The following is an 18,394-nucleotide window of genomic DNA, read 5'->3' as shown; positions in this document are numbered from 1 at the left end:
TGCAAGTGAGATCCTAGTGGAAAGAACCGGCCATCAAAGAAGGAGATACCTTTCTCTGAAAGGAGGAGAGAACTTCCACTTTGACTATGGCCTTGTCTAAATAAGATCAGAGTCAGCAAACTCAAAAGGCTTCCATAGCCTTGGCAATTCATGATGAGAGCCTAGGGTGATTGCTGATGCCATAAACAAGAGTGTCAATTGTTAAGACAACAACAGGAGTCACTGTGTACTTACTCCCCATGTAGGATATCTGTCCTTAATGTGTTGTCCAATGTGAATTAATGCTATAACTAGTACTCAAACAGTATTTTACACTTTGTCTTTCTGTGTGGGTGCAAACTGCTGAAATCTACTTAATATATACTAAATCGATCTTCTGTATATATAGATAATTGAAAATGAATCTTGATGTGAATGGGAGAGGGAGCGGGAGATGGGAGGTTGCGGGTGGGAGGGAAGTTATGGGGGGAAAAAGCCGCTGTAATCCTAAGCTGTATTTTGGAAATCTGTATTTATTAAATAAAAGTTAAAAAAAAATAAACACTCTCCATGCAACCTCTGCAAAGTGAGACAGAGACAGAGCTTCCACCTGCTGGTTCACTCCCCAAATGCCCACAACCACCAAGGTTGGGCCAGACCAAAACCAGGAGCCCAGAACTCAATCTGGGTCTCTCAAATGGGTGGCAGCAATCCAACTGTTTGAGACATCAAGGCTACCTATCAGGATGTGCATTAGCAGGGAGCTGGATTGGAAGTAGAGGCAGACCTTGAAAAAAGGCAGCCCCCGAAATGACTTGAAAAAAACAAAAACAAAGCTGATCATGATATTCTCATACAGAAAACTTTTTAGTAGTACTCTTATCTATCGCAAGCAAAACAAAACAAAACAACAACAACAAAGAGCAAGGGTGGTGGTGGTGCTTATTTGCTTCTCCAGACAAAATTCTCCTGTACCTTCCCTCTAACTGCCTACCTACACCCTCAACTGCAAATACTTTCCCCCAACCAGGCTGTTAAATCTCCAGGTACTCTTTCTCATCATCTACCAATACCTTAACTTCCCCCTTTCTCTCTCATCATGTAACTACGACTGCAGCTCTTTTTATGGCTAAATACTTGCCTCAATTCTCCTACTTTTCATTCTAGCCAACTTCTCTAGCCTAACAACTACAAGGCTTTCAATATAGCTTGAGATATAGAAAACATATTACCTGGAAAGTGGCCTGGGAACTCTGAGAATCTAGAAACATGAGTGGGTATAGGAATGGTATAAAAGATTTGTACTTTCAGTTGTACTTTCTTAAAACATTTGACATTCTCCTCCATCTTACAATTTTTAAATCAAGTTTTAAAAAATTTAAATACTTTTCTACTACTGTCTTCAAAGCCTCTGCTCTAAGACCAGAAATGGAAATAAGTCTGAACTTGCATATCCATGTTATAGTAAAGAATACATGTCTAGTCTTGGTCCTAGGTTCACACCACTGAGCTTCAAAATCTCTGGAATTTCTGAGTGACAGGAGTATCTTTTGTCTCGTGGGACTACTCCTGAGTTTATGTAAATGAAATGATTCAGTTTTCATGGGAGGGCCAGAAAGACCAAGCATGAGTAGGATGGAACTTTCAGTCTCCCACCAACATCCTGGAAAGGGAGAGGGGTTATAAATGGAGTTCAACTACCCACATGGTCAATAATGTAATAAGACCCCAGTAAAACTCTGGCCACTCAGAGCTCCCAAGAGTTTCATGTGGGCAGGGGGAACAGCTGGCACTGTGGTATAGTATGCTGAGCAGAAGCCAGCATCCCATATGGCACTGGTTGGTGCCCCAGCTGTTCCTCTTCTGATCCAGCACTCTGCTATGGCCTAGAAGAGCAGTGGAAGATGGCCCAAGTGCTTGGGCCGCTGCACCAGCGTGTGAGACCCGGAAGAAAGCCCTGGCTCCTGGTCAGCCCAGCGCTGGCCATCGAGGTCATTTGCGGAGAGAACCAGTGGATGAAAGACTTCTCTGTCTCTGTCTGTAACTCTATCTGTCAAATAAATAAAACCTTTAAAGAGTTTCTGGAATGGTGAACACACTGACGTTCAGGGACAATGTTCAGGGACAAACATCAGCAGTGATGCTTCTGACCCCAAGAGGAGAGGGCAAGAAAGTTCTACATCTAGGAGGACCTTTCTACATGTGTCCTATAACAAAACTAGAATCCTAAGTGCAGTGCTTTCTGAGTTGTCTAAGTATAGTGAGTTACAATTCCTGAGAGGGGCCTGAGAACCCTGAATTACAGCTGCTTGGGCAGAAGTGTGGGTGGCCCCAGGACATGATGTCTGAAGTGAGGACAGTCTTGTGAAGGACTCTATCCCTCCATTGTCAGACTTAGTGCTATCACTGGTTAGTTAGTGTCAGAAATGAAGTGACTTGCAGGACACACAGTTGGTAGTGTATCATCAAAGCAGAAAAGTAGCTTCTAGAAGTCAAGTTTAGTATCACCAAGAAAGACTACTGTGATCAATTAGTAGTCTGCCATAAGAGAAATAGTGTAAGAGTGTAACGTAATTGCCATTCTTGCCATATGCCATCAAGGAAACCTTTGTACCAGAAATGAACAAACTTATCTAAGGGTGAGAAATTAGTATTTCTACATACCTGGTAGGCAGTTTTTCAAAGTCAACATCTAAGAATTGTTCATAGCTAGAAACAAAATTGTCCAACCACAGCTTCAGGTAATCTGGATCTTTCTGAAATAAGAAAACCATTGTAATATTAAGTATGCCTGCTGGGGGACGGAGAGGGAGACTTTCACTTTAAATAGATAAATAAAGAAGAAATAATGAAATCTTTAAGTGATACTGAGGAAGACATACTTGTAGGTCTGTTTTAAAATATGTTAAATACAATGACAACTCAAATGACTCCCCACATCACTGAAAGCCAATCTTAACAACGCCCTATCAGATTCTAAACAACTGGCCTTCTCATATCACTGTAACCTTATCCAGTTACCCCATATAACACTGGCCACCCTGGCTGTTCCGGGGACATGCCAGACATGCTCCCACCCAAAGGCCTTTACACTGGTTGGTTTTTCTATCCCAAATAACTGTTCTCCTAAATACAGGAATGGCTAACTCCCTCATCTTCTTCAAGTCATTCCTTAAATGATGAATTTTCAATGATGCCTATTTTTAACCAGCTTTCTAAAAACTGCAAACATTCTTGCTGCCCTTGGTCTTATCCAATCCTGTTTCCGAGCCCTGTGGTCCTTCAACATATTCTATAATTTAGTTATTTATTAGTTCACTGACTGTTACCCTAGGAATGTAAGTTTTATAAATGTGGGGATTTTTCACCTTTTTGTTTACTAATAAATACTTAGTACCATAAAAGTGACTGACGCCAGGCCGGTGTCGTGGCTCAATAGGCTAATCCTCCGCCTGTGGCTCCAGCACCCCGGGGTCTAGTCCCGGTTGGGGCGCTGGATTCTGTCTTGGTCACTCCTCTTCCTATCCAGCTCTCTGCTGTGGCCCCGGAGTGCAGTGGAGGATGGCTCAAGTCCTTGGGCCCTGCACCCTCATGGGAGACCAGGAGAAACACCTGGCTCCTGGCTTCGGATCAGCGCGGTGCGCCAGCCACAGCACACCGGCCGCAGCGGCCATTGGAGGGTGAACCAATGGAAAAGGAAGACCTTTCTCTCTGTCTCTCTCTCTCATTGTCCACTTTGCCTGTCCAAAAAAAAAAAAAAGTGACTGACGCCAAAAGGGTGCTCAATAAATATTTGTCCAACGAATTAATAAGAAGTGTAAAATACACAAATAAGATCAAATTGGAAACAGTTCAATATTAGTAATATAAAAAATCTTCTGGGATATAAAGTATCTTTCCTACCTAGGGATAAAGAAAAAATTTCTCAGAACATAAAAGTCGTGAGTCAAAAATTTTTAAAAAATTGTTACTGATTAAATGTAAAGGCTATTACTCCTCAAAAGGTACCAATAAGAAGACAGACAGGCTCGGGACAGACTTTAGCTTATGGTTAAGATGGTGGTGAAGACGCCTATGTCCCACATCAGGGTAAGTAAGTTCAGTGTCTAGCTCCAGCTCCTGACTTCAGACTCCTGCTAATGCAAATTCTGGGAAGCAGCAGTGAGGACTAAAGTATTAGATTCCTGCTACCCACCGGGAGACCTCGATTGAGCTCCTGGCTCCAGGATCTGCCAAGCCCTATTCTGGCCATTATGGGCAACTGGGGAATAAACTAGCACATGAGAACTCTCTTTTTCTGTTTCTCTTTCTCTCAAATAATTTTTTAAATGGTACCATCACTTGAAAAACAATTTGACAGTTTCTTTACAGTTAAACATACACTGATCATATGGCCCAGCCATTTCTCTTCTAGAGAGATGAAAACATATATCCATAAACAAACTTATACAAAAATATTCATAAAGCTTTATTTTTAATAGTTTAGAAACAAACAAAAGCTCTATCGGTAGGTTAATGAATAAACATATTGTGGAATATTTTTACAATGGAATGTGATTCAGGAAAGAAAACAAACTACTGATACAACATACAAAAGCTTCAAAAGCATTTGAGCAAAAGGTGCCAGCCTTCAAAGCATATACACAGTAGGGTTTAATTTATAAGAAATTCTAGAGCAGGCTATGTTGACAAAAAAATCGGATCCATGGCTACTTTGGGAATGACAAAAACGGGGAACAAGGAGACACAGAAAAGAACTTTTCTAGGTGATGGAAATTTCCCATTTTTTAAAAAAGATTTATTTATTTATTTGTTTGTTTGAAAGAGTTACACAGAAATGAGAGGCAGAGAGAGAGAGGTCTTCCATCTCATGGTTCACTCCCCAACTGGTTGCAAAATGGCCGGAGCTATGCCAATCCGAAGCCAGGAGCCAGGAGCTTCTTCCGGGTCTTCCATGCGGGTACAGCGGCCCAAGGACTTGGGCCATCCTCCACTGCTATCCCAGGCCATAGCAGAAAGCTAGTTCAGAAGTGGAGCAGCCGGGTCTCCCAACTGGCGCCCATATGGGATGCCAGCGCTTCAGGCTAGGGCGTTAACCCGCTGTACCACAGCACCGGTCCCATTTCCCATTTTTTGATTAAGTAATGGTTACAAAATGTTTGCACATATCAAAAGTCATCATTTTTGGCTTGGGCCCCTGCCACCAACATGGACTCTTGACTTCTGCCTGGCCCAGCCTGGCTGTTGAACACACTGGGGAAGTAAATCATCAGATGGAAGATATCTCTTTTTTTTCTCTTTCTCTCCTCTTTTTCAAGTAAAACAGTTTTTTTTTAAAGGTCATCATTTTTGACATCTAAAATTTGTGTACTGGCCAGCACCGTGGCTCAATAGGCTAATCCTCTGCCTGTGGCGCCGGCACACCGGGTTCTAGTCCCGGTCAGGGCACCGGATTCTGTCCCGGTTGCCCCTCTTCCAGGCCAGCTCTCTGCTGTGGCCCGGGAGTGCAGTGGAGGATGGCCCAAGTCCTTGGGCCCTGCACCCACATGGGAGACCAGGAGAAGCCCCTGGCTCCTGGCTTCAGATCACTGCGGTGCACCGGCCGCAGCACGCCGGCCACAGCGGCCACTGGGGGGGGTGAACCAACAGAAAAGGAAGTCCTTTCTCTCTCTCCCACTGTCCACTCTGCCTGTCAAAAAAATTTTTTTTTTAAATTGTGTATTTAGGGTTTGTAAATGGCAACTCAATAAAGCTGAGTTAAAAAAATAATCCCTCAGAAAGAGGGATTTCTATTTCATGAAGGAGTGCCAGTTCAAGTCCCAGCTGTTCTGCTTCCAATTCAGTTCCTTGCTAATGTGCCTGGGAAAGCAGCAGCAGAAGGGCCATGTACTTGGGTCCCTACCACCCACAGGGGAGACACAGATGGAATTCCAGAATCCTGGCTCTGGCCTAGTCCATCACCAGCTGTGTTGCTATTTGGGGAGTGAACCAGCAGATGAACAATCTCTCTTTGCCTCTCCCTCTGTTACTTTGCCTTTCAAATAAATAAATCTTTAAATAATTATATATATATATATATATAAGAATATATATACACACACATATACAAGCTGCATCATACAAAATTTTTTTTAGTGCTTTCTCAATACTTCAATATGTGATTCAGGAGTTTTAGTCACTTAGTAATTGAATAGTCTTTTATATAAAATATACTTTATATATATATGTGTATATATATCTTTATTATATATTATATATATATATATCTTTATTAAAAGGCAGAGATAGAGAAAGATCCTCCATCTGTTGGTTCACTTCCCAGATGGCCACAATGGCCAGGGCTGGATCAGCCCGAAGCCAGGTGCTTCATCTGGGTCCCCAAAATGGATGCAGGGGCCCAAGCACTTGGGCCATCCTCCGCTGCTTTCCCAGGCACATTAGCAGGAAGCTGGATCAGAAGTGGAACAGCCGGGACACAAACCAGCACCCATATGGGATGCCAGCACTACAGATGGCAGCCTAACCTGCTGTGCCACAGCACCAGCCCCAGCCACTGAATAGTCTAAGCACTGGTTTTGCATGAAAAGAATCTAAGCAATGTATTTCTGAAAAAGCATTATACCACAAATCAGAATCTAAAAGAATGTTCCCAGAATATACAGGAACTGTTGACCTTTTGTGTATTTGGTTTTTTCTATTAATATACTGTTCCAAACTCAGCTTGTAAATTACCACTATTTACATCATCACTGAAAATGAAAGATGGAAATATCTCAGACAAAGAACCACCTCTTGTGAGAAATTTCCTCAAGTTTCACTAGCTGCTTTTTCTACTTCCAATCAGAATGTCATTCATTTAGTCACTCATTCATTTTTCCATTCAAGATAAAATTCTAGAAAATACAAGTAGCTGGAGTTTCCATTCAAGATAAAATTCTAGAAAATACAAGTAGCTGGAGTTTTTCCTTATCGTTGTTCCTTTTTAATAGAGTATTACCTCTCAGTAGAAGTGAGACATAAAATAGTCTCCCAACATTACAAAGAATTCATGCATTTCTTTTCATATTTTATTGAGGAACTCTATAGTATCTGGGTCAAATTCTAAAGGTCAGGGTTACCAAGTGTTTGGCAAGCACAAAGTTCTCCTAAGACACTGAGCAACTATAAAGAAAAGAAATGGTACTTAAATATGGAATTTTTTCATTTACTGAGAAATGAAATTTCAAGAAACTAACAATTTCTTGAGCATTTGCCTCCCTCAGAACTATTCAGAGAAGGTGACTTAATTTCCCCCACTTTAGAGGTTAGAAAAGGGAAGTTCTAAGATACAAAACTTATCTAACGTCTCCTATCCACTTATGATAGTGCTTGGAGAGGAAAAGGGGAGTTTAGTCATAATCACCAAACCCAAGGCCATAAAAAGTTTAACACAGGGGCTGGCACTGTGGCGTGGTGGGTACAGCCTCTGCCTGCAGTGCCGGCATCCCATGTGGACACGGGTTCAAGTCCTGGCTGCTTCACTTGTGATCTAACTCTCTGCTTTGGCCTGGGAAAGCAGTGGAAGATAGTCCAGGTCCATGGGCCCCCGCACCCACGTGGGAGACCCAGAAGAGGCTCCAGGATCCTGGCTTCATATTGGCCCAGATCCAGCCACTGTGGCTATTTTGGGAGTGAAGCAGTGAATGGAGGACCCCCCCCCCCCATCTCTGTCTCTGCAACTCTGTCCTGCAAATAAATAAATCAATATTTTTTAAAAATTTAACACAATAAAATAGTCACATTCCATACAGCCCAGGAAAAAACCCTCAGAAGAGTTACACTGTGCTCCAAAGGCTGTAAAAACAAAGATCTCCACACACCAGGAACAACATTAATTAAACATCATGCTTAAGATGTTTCATATGATGAAATACCACAGTACTCATTTGTATAATATTTATTAAGCCAACTCACAAATGTTTGAAGTAGTGCAGGAGTGCTGGGGCCAAATTATTTGGACTGTAATCCCTGTTGTCTCTTCAATGAGTCACGCTATGTTTGTACATTAGGTTTTTCCTCCATAAAAATGTATTATGGTAGTGCCTATCTTACAAGACTGCTGTGAAAATTATATAAATTAATAAATGCCAAGGGCCTAGAACATGGCTTAGCATATAGCATATACGCAAAGCATTTCAATATTATCTTCATAACCTACATATGCCAAAATCAGGAAACTCCCACAAAAAAGGAATGTACTATGATATACATATTTAGATCTCATGATCTCCTTTGTCACCTCATTTTAATTTTTTTTCCCCTCTAATCTCTTTGAATTTACTATCTGTATGACTTTGGGAGATTATTTCATGCCTCTAAGCTGTTCTTCATCTACAAAATGAAGACAAATACTTCCTACCTTGTAAGGTTAAGAGATAATATCATTAGGCACTCAGCAGTGCCTGGCATTTAGCAAGCATTCAAAATATGTCAGCTACCGCAACTATTACTACCAGAGACTCTGCTATCAAGTCTTTTTCATTAGGAGTGCTTTATGGAAAAAAAAAATCTTGCAAGTTCCTTATAAAATCAATAGAAAAATATGCAGGAGGGAGAGTTATTTATTTATTCTCAAATCTACTTCCAGATTCTCAATTAAAAAGTATATCCAAAGGGACATAAGCCTAGCCCAATGGTTAAGATGCCAGTTCAGACATCGGCAGCCACTTCAGAGTGCCTGGGTTGTTTGACTCCTGGGTTTGGCTCCAGACTCCAGCTACCTACAGACCTGCTAATGCTGATCCTGGAGGCAGTGGTAATGGCTAAGTGATTGGGCTGCTCTTTCCTTTTCTCTTTTTTTTTTTTTTTTTTTTTGAAAGACAGAAAGAGAAATCTCCATCCATAGATTCCCTTCCCAAATGCCCAGAGGAGTCAGGGCTGGGTGAGGCTAATGCAATGAGCCAAGAAGGCAATCCAGCTCTCCCACTGGCAGGGACCCATCAACTGTTGCCTCCCTGGATGCATATTAACAGGAAGCTGGAATCATAAAGACCTGAGACTTGAACCAGGACATTGCAATAAGGGATTTGGACATTCCAAGTAGTGGCGTAAACGCTGGGCCAAATGTTCACCTCAAGTGAATGGGTTCCTGCCATATACTTGGGAAACCTGGGTTGAGTTCACAGTTCCCACTTCAATCCCAGTCTAGCCCCCGGCCATTGTGGGCACATGGAGAGTGAACCAGCAGATGGAAACAATCTCTGTTTCTTGAATTTTTTAAAAAATTTGTGTCTATATATATAATCATTGCATTTATACCATTCATTGCAAGAAGATGGTAGATATTAATATATGATATTTATATTTTTACATTTATTTGAGAAGCAGAGAAACAGAGAGATAGAGAGAAAGAACTCCAACCTGTTGGTTCACTGCCCAAATGCCCCTAATAGCCAGGGTTCAGTAAAGCCAAAAATGTGAGCTAGGAACTCAGTGCAAGTCTCCTATGTGGGTGGCAGGAACCCAATCATTTAAGCTATTATTGTGGCCTCACAAATACACATTAGCAGAAGTTGGAATCAGGAGTTGAAATGAGAAATAGGACCTACTCTGATGAGGGAGGTGAATATTTTAAACAGGGAAGTGGCTATCTTAACCAGTGGCTTACCTGGTTGGTTGACCCCTCTGACAATATATTAAATTTAAACCTATTCTTTAATACATGCCAACCTTCTGATACATGTATATTCCATGCAACAAATTTAAGTACAATAAATTTGAGAATTTCCACATTAAAAACACTCCAATTCCCTTTTCTTTTGGTTTTGTCCTCTTCTGATCTTCTTAAATGTACTAGTTACCCATTCCTACATAACAAGCTCTCCTAAAACAACAGTTTAAAACAACATTTTATTATCTCACTCCTCCTTGGCTCAGAACAGTGATGGCTCAAGAGTGGCTCAGATAGGTGGTTCCACCTCAGTCTTTCTCAAGAGTTTGTAATGATTATGTCACCTGAGGCTGCACTCATATCAAAGCTTCACTGGACTGGAGGAACCACTTAAAAACTCACTCATGGTAGTTGGCAATAGTCTTTAGTCCTTCACAAGACGGGTCTCTCCATAGGGATATTCACAATAGAGCACACGGCTTTCCTCAAAGAGAGTGGTATTTTAAAACAATAACCACAATAAAAAACAACACCTGAGATGGAAACTACATTGTCTTTAATAATCTAATTTCAGAAATGATACACTATTACTTTTGCCAAATTTTACTGATGGCAAGGACTAACCCTGGTATAATGTGAGTGTGAACTATATAAGGCTATAAATACCAAGAGATAGGGATTGCAGAGGCTGATTATCCCAAACAATTAATCCATCAATTTTCAACCTTTATCTATTATGTGTGTGTGCGTGTATGTGTGTATAGCCACAAATTTGCGAAAGTAATGCTATAGTGTCCTTCCCACAAACTTTTTTATTTATCTGCCTATTCAGAAAGAGAAAAAGAGAGACAGAGACAGAAATAAAAGAGATCTTCCATCCACTGGTTCATTCTCAAAATGGCCACAACAGCCAAAGAAAGGCCAAGCTGAAGCCAGAAGCCCAGAACACAATCCCATGTGGGTGGCAGGGACCCAAGCACTTGGGCCACCACCTGCTGCTTCCCAGGGTATTCATTAGCAGCTATCTAAGTGCAGCTTGGACTTGAATCCACCCCAAGCAGCATCTTAACTCTGTACCAAATACCTCCCCCCCTCCCAATAACTTCTAAAATGTACTTTTAAAAAAGTATAATTTTTTCTTATTGCTTGTTTTCAACCAAGGTTTAATTTTAAAGTGTATTCCTTGGCTTCCAAATACTGAGTTTTTTTTGTTTGGTGCTTTTTTTTTTTTTAAATCTTCTTGCTATCATTTTTGTCCATACAACTACATTGGGGTCAAAAACAAATTGACAGGGACAGGCATTTGACATGGTAGCTAAGACATGACTTAGGACACTCTCATCCCACATCAGACTGTCTGGTTTCAAGTGCCAGCTCCACTACTGATTCCAGCTTCCTGCTCATGTGCACCCTGAGAGGCAACAGATGATGGCTCAGTACTTGTGTCCTGTCACACATGAGAGACCTGGGATGAGTTCCCAACTCCAAGATAAGGCCTGGCCCCACCCTGGCTATTAACAGTCATTTGAAGAGTGAACCAGAAGACAGGAGTTCTGTCTCTCAAAGAAAAATTATACTCCAATATCTCAAAAATTTCAAACTAGCTTTAAAGTCTGTTTAACCATCATTTAAAATATCTGCACATATTTAAAATAATGTATATTGGGTACAGAATCTACATAAATTCATTGTAATAAATCTGTCAATTCTATTGTTTAAATCCTCTTTTCTAGCCGGCGCCGTGGCTCACTAGGCTAATCCTCTAAATGCTCAATCCTTCTGTATAACTTTTTTAAAATCACTGATGGCTTTTAAACGATTCATTTTTTAAATTTTTACAAAATCACTATGGTTTCATTATGACGGAGCTAGATATCGATTTTGTTTTACTTATCCTCCTCGATATTCATTGGGATTCTCATCTCTATAGATTGCTATCTTCCATCAATCCTGGAAAGTTCTCAGCTGTTATCTTCAAGTATTACCTTGTTTTGTTCTTCCTCTATTCTCCAATTTATTAAATCCTTCTCATACTGTCTTCCAACTCTCTTAGTCCTCCATCTATATTCTCCATCATATGACTTCCTATGATATATTCTAAAAAATTTTAAATTATTTAATTCTCTTCAGTCACCTAAATTAAGACCATTCAATAGTTTTTAATGGCCATTATTGGCTTTGGGAGTTTCCCCTCAAATTTCTAGACATTCCATTTCTTTTTTATATCTGCCAACTCATGTTTTTCATTTCTACGGTTCTAAGATAACAGACCTTTTAAAACATTTTGATATCTTTGAAGTTAAAATGCATGATTGCAGCCGGCGCCGCAGCTCACTTAGGCTAATCCTCCGCCTTGCGGGGCCGGCACACTGGGTTCTAGTCCCAGTCGGGGCACCGGATTCTGTCCCGGTTACCGCTCTTCCAGGCCAGCTCTCTGCTGTGGCCAGGGAGTGCAGTGGAGGATGGCCCAAGTGCTTGGGCCCTGCACCCCATGGGAGACCAGGAGAAGCACCTGGCTCCTGCCATCGGATCAGCGCAGTGCGCCGGCCGCATCACGCTGGCCGCGGCGGCCATTGGAGGGTGAACCAATGGCAAAGGAAGACCTTTCTCTCTGTCTCTCTCTCTCACTGTCCACTCTGCCTGTCAAAAAAATAAAAAAATAAAATAAAATAAAATGCATGATTGCTCTTACAGCGGTACCTGACATTTATCATTGCCTCAGCAGTGCAAAGACGGCAACAGGTGTTCACATTTAAGTCCCTTCACAGTTGATATTGCATATGTTAACTGCTATTCAAAATGTCTTCAAAAAACTTACATTATGAATAGCAATAGAATGAAGTTATTGTGTAGGCAGAAAGGCATAAAAACAGAGCATCAGGTATAATTTGACATTAATTACTAAATGAATCACCAAAACTGGATGTTTTCTTCCTAACAACAGCTAAATGCTTACAAACTTGAAAATAAGTCATACAAATACAGGAACTGAAATACATGCAAAAAAGATTATCTGCCTATGCCAACCAATGCAAACAAAGAAGAGAAACTGATAAATCCCTAGAAAACAATGAAAATTTTCCAAACAATGAGAAACTACTATAGTCAATTCATGTATCATGACATGAGTATTAAGCTGTAGTTTAACTGTATTTTTTCCATGTGTTACATGAAGTAATGGTCTAATTTACAAACAACTTTTTTTTTTTTACAGATTTTATTAATTTATTTGAGAGGTACAGCTACAGAGAAATGGACAGAAAGAAAGGTCTTCCATCCGCTGGTTTACTCCCATAATGGCCGCAACCGCCGGAGTTGAGCTGATCCAAAGCCAGGTATCGAGAGCTTCCTACAGGTCCCCCTCCACGGGTGCAGGGACCCAAGCACTTGGGCCATCTTCTACTACATCTCAGGCCACAGCAGAGAGCTGGATAGGAAGAGGAGCAGCCAGGACACAAACCTGCACCTATATGGGATGTTGGCACCACAGGCAGAGGCTGAGTCTAGTACACCACAGCACCAGCTCAACCTTTTTAGTTTTTTGAAAAGATTTATTTATTTGAATTACAGAGTTCCAGAGTCACAGACAGAGGGAGAGACAGGGAAAAAAGTCTTTCATCTGCCAGTTCACTCCCCAAATGGCAGCAATGGCTGGAGGTGGGCTGGGCCAATCCAATCCGAAGCCAGGAGGCAGGAGCTTTTTCCAGGCCTCCCACAGGGGTTCAGGGGCCCAAGCACTTGGGCCATCTTCTACTGCCTTCCCAAGCCATTAGCAAGGATCAGAGCTGGATCAGAAGTGGAATAGCCAGTACTGGAACCAGCACCCATATGGGATGCTGGCATCGCAGGCAGTGGCTTTACCCAATACACCACAGTACAGGCCCCTACAATCAACTTTAAGGTTCCATAAAATATACAATTTGTTTGGAGTTGACTTTTACTTTTTTAAACATAATAAGCATATTTATGTTACACACTGTGCCTTGTACTTTCGTTTTCTATTTCTGTTGGTTCTCTTTCACAGCACTTTTCCCTCAAGTCCACTAGTGAAGGTGGGAAACTGGAGTGGGTCTGCTTGCGGTTACACTGAAGTTGTGTAAGCCTTTGTGATCACAGGGAAAATCTGTTAAGACTCTCATTCTGTTTAATCCCTTGGCTTTGACTTCTATCCAGCCACAAGGCAACAAAAACAAAAGTTCAAGTTCACCAGGCAAAAGTGGCTTCCATTAAACTACATTGCTACTTTTAAGACTTGGCTTTATAACAGCTTATCATCCTGCTAGTTTTTCAAAACTTTTAAGATGTTTCCTGGGGCTTGCGCTGTAGTGTAGCAGATAAAGCCGCCACCTGCAGTGCCTGCATGCCATATGGGTGCCGGTTTGAGTTCTAGCTACATCATTTCCGATCCAGCTCTCTGCTAATAGTCTGGAAAAGCAGTGGAAGATGCCCCAAGTGCTTAGGCCCATGCATCCATATGGGAGACCTGGATGAAGCTCCTGGCTACTAACTTCAGACCATCCTAGCTCCGGTCCTGGCTTCCAAACTGTCACTCCATTTGGGGAGTGAATCAGAGGATGGAAGATCTCTCTGTTTCTCCCTCTAACTCTGCCTTTCAAATAAAAAAATAAACCAATCATTAAAGAAAAAAAATCATGTTTCTTAAATTTTATCTAGAATTTTGTATAATTTTCAGGAGGTTTAGTCTAAACAACCTAGCCTACTGTATTACTAAAAAATTAAATTTATACTAAGACCACTTTTCCATGGTACTTTTTGGTCATGCCTTATGCCACCTGTAACATTTTTTGCGACTACTACTTCATTCTTTAAAACCTTGATCAACGCTACTTCTTACACTAAGCTATCCTTGATGACTTCATCCATTTACCTTGGGAAACTGAGTCTAGCTGGAAAAGCACACCCTCAGATGAAAGCATCATCAATTAACCACACAGAAACAAAAATTTTGATGAAAGGAAAGCCAGCGGGGCCGGTACTGTGGCACAGTGGGTAAAGCCACCAGCTGCAGCGCCAACATCCTCTATGGGCATCAGTTCAAGTCCCAGTTGCTGCACTTCCAATCCAGCTCTTTTCTATGGCCTGGGAAAACAGTAGAAGATAGCCCAAGTCCTTGGGCCCCTGACCCAGAGCCGTGCTGATCCAAAGCCAGGTGCCAGGAGTTTCCTTCGGGTCTCCCACGCAGATGCAGGGGCCCAAATACTTGGACCATCTTCTCCCGGCATCTTATCTGGGCGCTGGTTCAAGACCCGGCTGCTCCACTTCCCATCAGCTCTCTGCTATGGCCTGGGAAAGCAGCAAAAGATGGCTCAGGTCCTTGGGCCCCTCCACCTGCATGGGAGACACGAAAGAAACTCCTGGCACCTGGCTTTGGATCAGCACAGCTCTGGCCATTGAGGAATCTAGAGTGAGTCAGCAGAAGGAAGACACCGATCCCCGCCCCGCCCTCCCCCCACCCCCCACCCCCGCCTCTCTGTAACTTTGCCTTTCAAACAAAAATAAATCTTAAAAAAAAAAAAAAAAAAAAGGAAAGCCAGCTTTAGAAACCATGCTTGCACAAACAAAAGGAATATTCTAAGTTAAAAAAAAAAAGACCTGCATATAAAAATAGGTTTAGAGGGGCTGGTGCTGTGGCATAGCTAGTAAAGCCACCGCCTGCAGTGCCAGCATCCCATACGGGCACCATTCAAGTCCAGGCTGCTCTACTTCTAACTATCTGCTACGGCCTGGGAAAGCAGCAGAAGTTGGCCCAAATCCTTGGGCCCCTGCACCCATGTGGGAGACCAGGAAGAAGCTCCTGGCTCCTGGCTTCAGACTGACATAGCTCCAAACATTGCATCCAACTGGGGAGTGAACCAGTGGATAGAAGACCTCTCTCTCTCTCCTCCTGCCTCTGCTTCTCTGTAACTCTGCCTTTCAAATAAATAAACAAATCTTAAAATAAAATAAAATAAAATAAAATAAAATAAAATAAAAATAGGTTTAGAATACACCAATCCCAGGGCTGGCATTGTGGTGTAATGGGCATTTCTTATGGGTGCCAGTTCAAGTCCCAGCTGCTCTACTTCCAATCCAGCTCCCGGCTATTGCACCTGGGAAAGCAACAGAAGATGGCCATGCGACCTATGTGGGAGACCTGGAAGAAGCTCCTGGCTCCAGGTTCTGGCCCAGTCTTGGCTGTTGCAGCCATCTTGGGAGTGAACCAGCAAAAAGAAGACCTCTCCCTTTCTGTCTCTTCCGTTCTCTGTAATTCTGCCTCTCAAATAAATAAAATAAATCTTTAAAAAAAATACCAATCCCTAATGAGAAATACTCCAAATTTCATCTGAGATATTTCACTTTCAAACAGCTATTTATTAACACAGCAAATGAAATTCCAGGTTTGAACAATATAGTGTAGACAAATCACAGGTAAAATCAGGGCATGAAAAAGTCAACATCTGCAATGTTAGTTAAAATAACGTCTCAATGCATGAACTGTGTGTTCATCCTGGAATTTCACACATAGTGGCCAGGTAAAGAAATTTTTGTTCAAGTGTTTTGCAGAAGTTAAATGATCAAAGATATCACTGTGGTGCAGGATATCAATAACAGGGGAGATTGTGCAAGTGTGTGGACAGGGGTATATGGAACTCCTGGACTTTCTCCTCAATGTTGCCATGACCCTAAAACAGCTCTAAGAAACAGAATTTAGGGCTGTCGCTAGGGGAGTAGCCAGAGCCAGTCAGAGGCACCAGGCTCAAGGACTGCCGACATGCCCTTGGCTAGAGAGTTACTCCATCCCTCTTTGGAGGAGGAAAGAAGAAACATAAAAAGAAACAGCTATTTCAAAGTCCGAATTCTTATTTTATGGACATAAAATGCCCAGGTTGCTACAAGATCACCAGTTTTCAGCCATGCTCAGACAGTGGTTCTTTGTGTAGGCTGTTCTACAGTTTTGTGCCAGCCTACAGGAAGAAAGGCCTGACTCACAGAAAACTGTTCCTTTAGAAGAAAAAACACTAGTGACCCACACAACTTCTTGGATTCGTGTTTTCTCACGTAAAGCCTTATCATAAGTTCAGTTATTCTAATGAATCTAAGATAATGTGATTTTGTTTGATTTTATAAGGCATACAAGTTATCCCCTATTTTGATGTCAGTTTTTCAATAAAGTTTTTGATTATGTGCAAAAAAAAAAAAAAAGAAATAGATTTTAGAATCTTTAAAAGGAACTAAGTAAAAAATTAGGGAAATATAAATCAAAGGAATGAAATAACAGTAAATAACATATATACAGGAGGCACCCAATAAAAACCAGTTGAACTGATCATTATGTATTAAGTAAATAAATTAACAAGTATATGTTGACATATGCATATATTATTATGACACTGACACTTGTTAAACAGATTTTAATTTAGTATCTTGATGATTTGTAGCACAATCTGCCCCATTATAGATATCCTACACACAAATGAATTAAATGAAAGTTTTTTAATCATTCATATTTAAAAGTTTCTGAATAATGAAATTTCTCAGATTGATTTTCTGTATCTATACATTCTAAATTTTCTACAATTAATTTGTATGCTTTAGGTAATAAAAATTTAAATTAGCATAATAAAACATATAGATTACTCTTTCACAAATCTAATTAGAATATAATTCTTCTCCCAAAAAATGAAGTTCACTCATTAAAAAAGTTAATATTTTATATTTTGAACAAACAAAAATCTTAAGTCAAAATTAGTCAGTTAAAAAAACAGGCATGGGGATAGGTACTTCAGCCTAATGGTTAAGAAATCAGTTGGGGGCTGGCGCCGCGGCTCAATAGGCTAATCCTCCGCCTTGCGGCGCCGGCACACCAGGTTCTAGTCCCAGTCGGGGCACCCATCCTGTCCCGGTTGCCCCTCTTCCAGGCCAGCTCTCTGCTGTGGCCAGGGAGTGCAGTGGAGGATGGCCCAAGTGCTTGGGCCCTGCACCCCATGGGAGACCAGGAGACGCACCTGGCTCCTGCCATCGGATCAGCGCGGTGCGCCGGCCGCAGTGTGCCAGCTGCGGCGGCCATTGGAGGGTGAACCAACGGCAAAAAGGAAGACCTTTCTCTCTATCTCTCTCTCTCACTGTCCACTCTGCCTATCAAAAATAAAAAAAAAAAAAGAAAAGAAAAGAAATCAGTTGGGGGCCAGCACTGAGGCCTAGTGGGTTAAGCTGCTGCCTGCAGTGCCAGCATTCCTATAGCACTGGGTCTAGTCCCACTGCCCCACTTCCAATCCAGCTCCCTGCTGGTAGCCTGGGAAAGCAATGGAAGATGGCCCAAGTCCCTGGGCCCCTGCACCTGTGTGGGAGACCTGGAGGAAGCTCCTGGCTCCTGGCTTTGGATTGGTGCAGCTCTAATCATTTGCAGCCATCTGGGGAGTGAACCAACAGATAGAAGCTCTCTCTCTTCTCTGTCTTTGGCTCTCTGTAATTCTGCCTTTCAAATAAATAAATAAATCCTTTAAAAAAAAAAAAAAGAAGAAGAAGAAATCAGTTGAGACCGGTGCTGTGGCACAGCAGGTAAAAGCTACCACCTGCATCTTCAGCATCCCTTACAGGCACCAGTTTGAGTCCTGGATGCTCCTTTCAATCCAACTCCCTGCTAACTGCCCAGGAAAAGTAGCAGCAGATGGCCAAGGTGTTTGGGCCCCAGTACCCACATGGGAGGCCTGGAAGAAGCTCCTGGCTTCAGCTGGGGAGTGAACTAGCAGATGGATGATAGACCTC

General features: G+C 41.8%; 1 protein-coding gene and 1 pseudogene across 2 annotated transcripts in view; one reads left to right on the top strand and one right to left on the bottom strand.

The window, feature by feature from the left end:
• NBEAL1 (neurobeachin like 1) overlaps window positions 1-18,394 on the bottom strand; it is a 203,934-nt gene that overhangs the window by 174,129 nt on the left and 11,411 nt on the right. For both annotated transcript variants that reach the window (XM_062190098.1, XM_062190096.1), the window contains exon 3: window positions 2,644-2,735. In XM_062190098.1, coding sequence (XP_062046082.1) covers window positions 2,644-2,735 — 92 coding nt within the window. The remainder of the gene's footprint in view (window positions 1-2,643; window positions 2,736-18,394) is intronic.
• Window positions 16,401-16,691, top strand: LOC133756186 (small ribosomal subunit protein eS27-like; annotated as a pseudogene).

Source organism: Lepus europaeus, chromosome 1 (genome assembly GCF_033115175.1).
Source record: "Lepus europaeus isolate LE1 chromosome 1, mLepTim1.pri, whole genome shotgun sequence".
Classification (NCBI taxonomy): Eukaryota; Metazoa; Chordata; class Mammalia; order Lagomorpha; family Leporidae; genus Lepus; species Lepus europaeus.
Note: the sequence above shows the minus strand (reverse complement) of the source record. Positions and strands in the feature narration are given on the sequence as shown.